Here is a 10,000-nt window from a genome sequence, read left to right on the forward strand (position 1 = left end):
TAAGAGATTAAATACAAACAGATAAAAGTAAATAAGGCAAGAAACGCATAAAATCGGAGAGATAAAAAGACAAACAGATTGAACAAAATCAAAGGCAGAAATTGAAAGCCTTGAAATAAAATTCACAAGAAACAGACTCCTCGAAAAATAACATGACAGACATCCCATAAAGCTGAGTATTAGAATCCCGCTTCGGTCGGCATTTAACTAGTGAAATTAATCTTAAAAGAAAAATATATGTAGATGTAGAGCGCAGTCAGACAGCCAGGAAAAGGCAGGAATACAGTGTGCTCATCGCATACAATGTAGATGTTCACTGTGTTAGTTTGGAAAGGAAGGAAGTATAGTGGCGTGTGAGCTGGTTAGGGATGTGGCAGTGTGTGTAGTGTAAGAAACACAAAGAAAGTGCGGGAGTGTGGCAGACAGGTACTACAGGGATGTGAGAAAGGGGCAAGGGTGAAGAATTCATTCTGAATAAATCATAATTAACGTAAAAAAGAGAGAGGAAGAAAAAAAAAAACGAGCGATCTGGCGAAAAGGCCTTTGGAATTTTCATGTTTTCTTTCCGTTCATACCTTCGTTGTTTTAATTACGTGAAGGGCCGGGCACACTGAGGGGTTCAGAGGATAATGTATATAATGTTAGAAGAACAGAAGAAAGTGTAGTGGCGCGTGATATTTTATAGCGATGTGGTGACGAGAACGGGACTTACGTGAGGATGGTGTTACACTCGGTGCAGCGGAAGCAGTTCTTGTGCCACGCTGCTCTCTCGGCCACGATCCTCTCCATCTGGAACACCTGCTTCCCGCATTGCTTGCACTCGGTCGGCATCTGGGACACTTGCTGTGGGAGCACGACACCTGCGGTAAGTGGCTGGAACGGGGGGGGGGGGGGTCCGATTCGCCCTTCCGCACCCCAAGGGCATACCAACCAATATGATATACCAACCTATTATACCAGTCTTGGTAATGTATATCTAGTATATCCAGACATGCCAAGCAGCTGGCTATAACATCGCTCATGGTATAGATAGTTGTATTCTGCCTCGAAACAAACGTTAACTCTAGGGAACACAACGGATCAGTTCAACGCTACCCATTTCTCCTCGGGGATAATCCCGTTCGGCGGTATCATCATGCAATTATGCAGGCAAATTTTGTAATATCTTAATGCGCGTGCTGATCTAAGCTTCATAAAATGACCCTAACGAAACCCCTTATTCCAGGACTGATAACACTCCCTGATAAGAGAAGCAAACAAATGTCCATCCCTTTTGTTTCATCAACGATGGGTCTATCACACGTAGCTAGGTTAATTGAAGAGTTGTGTTTTAACTTAATTAACAAATAGCATGCGCTTATTTGTTCAAACTAATCTGATGATCTAATACTATGGCGAAAGGTACCATGCAGGTTCCAGACCCTTCATTTTATATAACAACTTGTAGTAACAATTTCTAAATGCGACATCGTCTAATTCACAACCCGGCTTTTCCCCGAGCCATTTTTTCCATTGAGCTTTAAATAATGTTTTCCGAACAGCATGTAAGCTCCCCTACGCGCGAGAGAGATACTGGATGTGGCACGAGTAAGGGCAGTGTTGTTGCGCCAGTTATTAAGTAATAAAGGCGTGATGGAGGTGCCCGCTAGCGCCAGCTCGTGCGGGCACACATCACGGCGATTAGCTCAGCCGCAGCCACGGCAAAAATACAACTTGGTACCTAATGAATAAAAAAATGCTGTATCGCGTCAGATCATATTAGTCAAACTCTAAGATAACCAGACCATTACTACAAGTCGTCATAGTCCGAGAAAGGTCGCCGCATGACCCGAACATAAAACAGAATCAGTTTCCTGACGGCGCCCGGCCCCGCGCCCCCACCACCGCCATAAACTTACCACCCCCCTAGCTCTGGCGGAGGTGGGGGCCGTGGGGAGGGCGTGGGGGGCTGTGGGGGGCGTGGGGGTTAGAACTTACGTTGTCGTGAAGGTCCAGCAGTGAGTACAGAGGGAAAGGGTCGTCAGCCTTCACCAATGCATTGACCACGAGTGCACAGGCGGGTTAGGTGCCCATGTAGACAGTAGTTATTTACACACGCAGGCAGTGGCAGGCAGACAGCGGATTGGTGCACATGAAGCCAGCATACAATGCACACATGAAGGCAGCAGAGAGTTGCACATGCAGAATAAAATGAGACAAGCAGAGTCAAAAAGAGTGGCACAGCCGCCATGCACAAATCATGAGGTGTTATGAGGTTATGAGGTCATGCAGGAAGTGAAACAGTGGTACAGTAGCACGCAATGAACACATGTACACATACACCCAGAGCACCTGTCCGTAAACAAACACAGGTGCTAGAGGCATTTAAACTGAAGAAAATCAATCCAGGAGACCGAATTAGTCATGTGTATATTAGAACCGGTGATAATGAAGCGAACGGTGCAGGTATAGTGAATCGCCAGGACACTATAGTCCACGAAAGCGGTGTAAATAGTCTAAAAAAACGTGGGTACATTCCCGGTAGGCGTGAAAGAGGTGCAATATAAGAAACAATATGCGTGTCAGAAGGTGCACGTAATGTGTATAAAAAGGTATGTGAATAAGAGAAGAGAGAGAGAAGAGGGACGCGGCTGACAACTTCCTTTCCGCGTGACTTTCCCCGCGCCGTCACGGCCGCCGCTCGCCGTCAGCTCGCCCTTACTTCCTCCCGAGAAGGCCGGGTCCTTCTGCCATTAGCCCCGGCTGGCAGGAACCAGTACCTACCTGTGGTTCTTACTCGGATTCATTTTGGAACGACCGTCCTTTCTTTTTTAATGGTACGTTCCATCACGAACGGCCTCTGACTCTCAGAAAAAACAAAATAACCGAATACCAAAAAAAAAGAACTTCGGCGTATACTATTACGAGATCTAAACTACTGGTATATAACGAAAGGTCACGGTTACTGCTAAACTGCAGCGGACAAGCTGTGACAAAAAATATAAAAGTGCAAGCTCTGGTCAAGCATAATGAAAGACCTTGAGATCTACGAACGCTAAGACTACGCCGTGAACAAACGTGCCTCATCGCTATTCAAACGTATCGTGACGGGAAATAAAAAAACGTTTCCGTGTCCTAAATCACATAAGCCGTGACGAGATAAAAAATTAAAAAATACAGTGTATAACATAATCTCCTTAGCAATTAAAGGATATATATTTTTTTTCCGGACATTTTACACAATACGGTCGCATCTGTTGTCCGGAATAGCGCCGCTGGCCGCGTTCGGCCGCCCGCGTCAGGGAGCGCAAATGCAGGGGGATGGAAGGAGAAATCGCGATGTTTATCCCGAGTCGGCGCTCAGGCTTACCATCGCCTGCGTGACGTCACGCGCGACAGTCATTAGTAAGGTCATGGAAGACCTGAGCGTGACTTATTGATTTCGTTTGTTTTTGCGCACGCCTTCGGTAAGATGAGGGTTAGAGGGAGAGGGAGAGGGAGAGGGAGAGGGAGAGGGAGAGGGAGAGGGAGAGGGAGAGGAGAGAGAGAGAGAGAGAGAGAGAGAGAGAGAGAGAGAGAGAGAGAGAGAGAGAGAGAGAGAGAGAGAGAGAGAGAGAGAGAGAGAGAAGAGAAACCGATCGCGACTTAACCGAAGTTTCTGGCTCCCAAAATACCTCCCAAAGAACCCTTTACTTCTAAGTGCGCAATTATACCTCATTTAAATTGTCTCGCACAGATAATATCACCACATTACCCCTGAATATATATGAAAATTAGCTTCTTACTGACTGTGACGCAGCAAATCACCCAGCAGTGAAACAGAACAGTGAAGGAACGCAAGCAAACATCCCCTGTATTTGCGCCCCGTGCTGAGCGTCACGCGTCACGCCCGGGCCGGAGCGGCGTCCGCGCTGCCCGGCCGCGCGTCCAGGTTGCGTCTAGGCCGAGTTTTCCGAACAGCATGTAAGCTGTCACGCGTCGCCCCCCTCCGGGGGGCGACGCGTGACGCAGGCGGGGCGCGGCCGACGTCGGGAAGGGCGCGGACGTGCAGGAAAAAAGATGGCAGGTTGGCATTCTACGATTGGATAAGTTTGGCAAAATACCCGCTTCTGTTGCACCGTCCAGAGCAACTCCTGGAACATCTCGGCCAACATCGCGACTTGGAACTGCGGCGTGGAAGGGGGAGGGGGGTTAATGGGGTACCTGCATGTGCGTGAACACACAGATTAACGCACGCACGCATGCACTCCACATGTGCCTGGACCGCAAACACACAACAAAGCTGTATGCATAGAATGCACACAAATCTCACGCAATCACGCACACTACCACCCTCTCTCCTCCATCTCTCCTACTCAACCACTCCTCTACATCTCTCTCTCTCTCCCCTCACACACACACCACACACACACACACACACCACACACAAAACAAACACCACCACCCACACACACCACACCACGCCACACACACACAACACACACACACACACACACACACACACACACACACACACACACACACACACACACACACACACACACACACACACGTACGCACACGCACGCATGCGCACACACACACACACACACACGCTGAGGTTACTCGACTCACTTAATCACTACATAAAATCAGAATTCTTCCAGATCAGTGTTAATTACCACATTAATACGTTGAAAAATTAGCATATTTATGCTTTTGCAGGGCTTTATGCTCAAACGCTACAGATGTTACACGTTGTGATCTGATTAAAACAGGATTAACATATATACACACATTCGCGTGAGTTGTTTAAACAGGAATATCTTGTTAATAAAAAAAAATCACGTGTTAATTTATTACACAAACTAATCTATAAAACGAATGAAAAAAATAAAACGCTCGTTAAATCAATATATACAATACAGCAAACCGTGTTAAAATGAAGAGAACAAACACATAAAAAAATAAAGTCCAAATGTGTTAAACAGCATCGTCACAAGTGCATTATAAAAACCGTGTGAAGTGCTGGAGTGAAGTTAGCGTGAAGTTAGCCATTTTTTTTTTATTATTTCTTTACTCTTTTACCTTTGGCTTTTCAAACTTGTTCTTCATTTTTGAGGCGTCGAAGGAGCGGACGCGAGGCCCTACGTGCTTCTCCAAGATGTCGTCGCGGTTTAGATATACCGCCTTCTACACCACAGAAAACGGGAAATGCGTCAGTCATCGTCGAAAATGGGAAGTGGTTTAGTCGTGAAGGAAAACGGGAAGGAGTCCGAAACGTTATGGGTGAAATGTAATAAATGTTTGGTTTACGCTGAAGGTAATGGCAGACTGGAGATAAAACTTTGTGTTTATAAATACAAGTATATCTGTGTTCACTACTGAATTTTGGCATATTCAGAATGATTAAAATCTACGTATGAAAGAAGGAGATTAGCAAATGTAAATGAGGTGGGAAAGTCACCTTTTATTTCAGTCAAACTAAGTCATCGCACCAAATTAAAAACAATTACCTCAAGGGACACCCGATTAGGCAGGTAATAAAGCATATATTATTACGTTTTTTATCCAAACATAAGAAATGAACACATGACAACCTTAACATTTAGCTTAAAACTAGATATTCGTCAAATATTATTCACAGGGTGTTCCATGGAGCCATCCGTAGCGCCCCTCGTGTGGCCCCAAACTTACCATCCCATTTCAAAATAAAACATCAAAGAATTATAAAGGGGAGAGAGAAAAAAAGTTAATTAGATCTGCAAAGAGAATGGAGAAACATTAATGACATTAATAAGTTTCAGATCTTTGACAAAACAACGGAATAAGAAAGTAAAAAAAAAATATGTATATATATATATATCTATAACAAGGGATATGATGACAATATGACCCAGGATGATGATGCTCATTATGAGATTAATTATACACAAAAGATATAAGCAGCAAAACATAAGAATGAAGAAAAAAATAATGATGAAAAGTCACGAGAACATAAAATCTGGAAAATGATAATAATCTTAGACACAGAAAAATGGGAGTGAAAGTCAAAATAATATGAAAACTTTATTCAAGAATGATAAATTTATCTTCTTTTCAGCAAGAGTTGTATGAATATCAGGTCAAAGCAAGGGTTGCTATGCCATTCTTCTAACGATGAATGAAAGAGTGTGGTGATTGTGGCTGCGATGATGCTATGGCGGCCACGGCAAGAATGGCAGTAATTCAGTAAAATAAATGTGCATTCAATTTTTTTTTCACTCAGACAGAAAGTAATTGTGAAGGAAAAATTATATCCACTTGAATAATGTCCAAAAGTACTTTCCTAGCTACTAGCTATATCAAAATAATTACAAAAAAAGGATATTAAGAACAACAACAACAGAAATACGACAAGGCACACAACACATACAAAACAAGAAACGGATTCATTTCTACATGACCGTCTCAAAAAAAAAAATATATATATCATAATAATAATAATAATAATAATAATAATAATAATAATAATAATATAATAAATAAGTAAAAACTATGCCTTAGTACCGAGCATTCACGTTTCGCAAACCTTGTCTTTAAGCTTTTAATTTCTGGACCGCGGTACGCAGGACGGAACAAGGGGAGAGGAAGGGCAGGGAACGGGCGGAGGGGAGAGGGGAGGGGAGGGGAGGGAGAGGGGATGGAAAAGGGAGAGCGGAGGGGAGAGGGGAGAGGGGAGGGGAGAGCGGAGGGGAGAGGGGAGGGAAAAGGGGAGAGCGGAGGGGAGAGGGTAGAGGGGAGGGAAAAGAGGAGAGCGGAGAAGTTGAAGCGAGTCGCAAAGGAAAAGATGGACAGAAGGAAGGGGAAGGGTATGATGAACGAGAGCGAAGCAGGTCCATAGAAAAGGGTCAGCCAGCGAGGGAGGGGAGGCGGGGGGAGGGGAGGCGGGGGGAGGAAGGTCAGTGGGTCAGTATTGCACACGCAAATCGAGCGTTATAACCGGAGGCGAAATCACGCGAGGAATTCCGTTCTTATATTGATTTTCCGTCTCGTAATTCCTTCAGTGAATCTCGCATGGCCGAGGGGAGAGAAAGAGGAGAAAAAAGAAGAGAGAAAAAAGAAAAAGAGGGAGAGAAAGAGGGGGAAATTAGAAAAAGAAGCGTGGTTTTCATTTTTTTGGGGGGAATGCAAGGGAGAGGCACTTGTAACCAGTCTGGATGACCAAAGGGGAGAGTCGGAGGGAGGGAGGGGAGGGGAGGGATCTGATGGAGTGGGAGGGAGGGAGGGAGAAAAAAGGTTGAGGTTGGAGTGGCAAGGAGGGACGGAGATATGGAGGGAGGAAGGGTGGAAGGAAGGAAGGGAGAAAGGTTAAGGCAGGGAGGGAGGAGGGGAGTAAGAAGGGAGGGAGAGGCAAAGGGAAGGATATATATATATATAATATATATATATATATATATATATATATATATATATATATATATATATATATATATATAGAGAGAGAGAGAGAGAGAGAGAGAGAGAGAGAGAGAGAGAGAGGGAGGAGAGAGAGGGAGAGGAGAGGGAGGGAGAGGGAGAGGGAGAGGGAGAGGGAGAGGGAGAGGGGAGGGGGAGGGAGAGAGAGAGGGAGGAGAGAGAGAGAGAGAGAGAGAGAGAGAGAGAGAGAGAGACAGAGATCGTCCAAAAAGGAAGCATGCAAGGGTTAGGACTCGGCTCATGTGAGGTTGGCCCCGCCATGACGTGGTGCGTGCTGCGCCGCGTCACGCTGCCGCCCGCCCTCAGAGGCACAGCGAGGCGGGCATTATTCTGCCGGAACTCAATCTCCTACTTGTTGCAATGCCCTCGTATTATTTCTCGTCCCCGTGCAACGCTGCCCTCCCGATAAGTGGAGCCGCAGAGGCCTCGGAGGGAGGGGGCGCTGGCGTGCGGGCGGGGATGCCCTCGGCCGGCCGTCCACAAACGGATGGCATGCAACGGCGGCAGACTCGGGCTCTCATTTTCGTGGCGGAGAAAAGGGATCACTAATGTAAAAAAAGAGAGGAAAAAAAACGCTGAAGATTCGAGAACAGGGAGGCAGGGGCCGCGAAAAACGATATTCTCTGGCTCCGTGAGCGTGAAGGATAACGCGGTAAAGTAGAGAGGATAACAAACAAAACTAGAAAAATGAACTCCACATATGTATGAATGAAGCCCTCTTACTGTTTATGACTATAAACAATAAAAACAATAATAATCATGCAGTCGCAACAAGCTTTTCCGTTATAATGCTGCGTTTAACCGTTCTGCTTTGGGCAGGAATTAACTCCAACGTTCCGTAGTGGCGATTCCAAGCTCGGGGGCGGGCCTGAAAGACAGCAACGCAAGCAAAACCGTGAACTGTGCGCAAGTAAAACTTAAACGGTGCAAAAAATGGTGCAGCAGAACCACCTGCGCCGAAGAACTACGGCAGACGGCGCTGAAGGCGATGCCGTAGGGAGAGGCCGGCCTACTCACCCTCTGATTCAGAGACAACCCGGTGGAGATGCTGCGCCGCACCGCCGGCGTGGGCATCGGGGGCGAGGGGCCCACGAAGGTCGAGCACTAAGCAACAACAAGAAAAAGGTTTACTCTACGCCGCTCCTGCTGCCGCGGTCGGGCAGAGGCGCCGGAAGGAAGCGCTTTCCAGCCTCATATTCCTCTGGCATCACATATATACTAATTGCGTGTACATTTATCAGTAAATATATGTTCATTTCAATTCCTTTTCATTCACTTCATTTTTGGTTATATCTCCCATTACCTGTATGGTATTCACCCTTAGTAATTAAAACAATAGTAATGGATATCAAACAATGTGTGCAAGTTTCAAGAGCGGTGCAGCCAATAATAATAATAATCTGTAACAAGCAGGAAGCATAAATTTCCATTTTCTCATTTTCGTTCTCTTGTTCTCTTTCTCTCTCTCACTCACTCACAACTCATACGAAAATAATATTGTATTAATAATGACAATAATAATAATAATAATAATAATAATTATTATTATTATTATTATTATTATAAACGAGAACAATCATGATAATATTAACAATCAAAATAATTCTTATAATTTTCAACCTAAAACAAACTAGCGTAGTTATAGTATTAGTCCCAAAAACGAAAGAAAAATTACCCATCAAAATATTTCTCCTGCACCGCTATAAACCTCGCGTGAAAACTCTACGGTTCCAATATCCAGATTTCAATATTTTCCAAATCAAATCTAATAAACTTATCAAGAGCAATTACAGTCATCTAAACACAATTTTAATATAATATCAGTGAATTTCTAACAATATGCTTGTCTGTAATAATTCATAATTCGTTGGGTCTGCGAAACAAAATTATCTATAAACAATAAAAAATATAAATGAATTGACAAAAAATCGCAAATTATTATTCTAAATCAAAATCCCATCTAACCCTAAAAAATTGCATTAGATCATGAGTACGTCGAAATTCTTGAGCAGCCATGCTATAGTCCTGTAGTATGGTAGCTCTAACCTACACTGCACACTTTCTCATAAAATAATTTGAAGAGACCATCTGAAACGAACACCGGATATTTCCTGGAATAAAACAACGTCAACACACCACACTCACTCACACATACTCCAGCATACTCAAGCAACGGTGCTTCTATGCAGCACATAGAGAAGAACAAGAAACAAGGTACCAGATAATGAAGCAAAGGTAAGTACAGGTAGGTAAAGGTGTCGTCTTCTACACCTGGGTAAATAAATCTGCAGCTGAAGCATCTTTGAGGATCTTTTTTTGATGACAGGGTAAATGCATGATAAATTAATATTTGCAACTGCGAATCTCCAATTTGTGAAGGTGATTATAGCTCGCGCGAGTAAAATTAGAACTTCTCAAAATACTGACAAGACAAGCTGCCTTTTGAGCCGTTTTTTTATCAATCATCATAAATCATTTGGGTGCACATCATGCAACAGAAGATACATCAAGACCAGAAAGCATCAAAGAGCGATGGAAAGAAATGTTTTGGATTCAGGAGAAAATTACAACAGACTGGCTACGG

The 10,000-nt window shown here is 44.2% G+C and overlaps 1 protein-coding gene across 1 annotated transcript in view; it reads right to left on the minus strand.

Moving 5' to 3' along the window:
• Positions 1–10,000, minus strand: part of LOC119577278 — a 72,988-nt gene that overhangs the window by 28,409 nt on the left and 34,579 nt on the right. The window contains exons 14-16 of the mRNA XM_037925023.1: positions 8,434–8,520; positions 5,047–5,151; positions 713–843 (exon numbers count right to left, since the gene is read on the minus strand). Of these exons, the coding sequence (XP_037780951.1) occupies positions 713–843; positions 5,047–5,151; positions 8,434–8,520 (323 nt within the window). The remainder of the gene's footprint in view (positions 1–712; positions 844–5,046; positions 5,152–8,433; positions 8,521–10,000) is intronic.

This window comes from Penaeus monodon, chromosome 9 (genome assembly GCF_015228065.2).
Source record: "Penaeus monodon isolate SGIC_2016 chromosome 9, NSTDA_Pmon_1, whole genome shotgun sequence".
Taxonomy (NCBI): Eukaryota; Metazoa; Arthropoda; class Malacostraca; order Decapoda; family Penaeidae; genus Penaeus; species Penaeus monodon.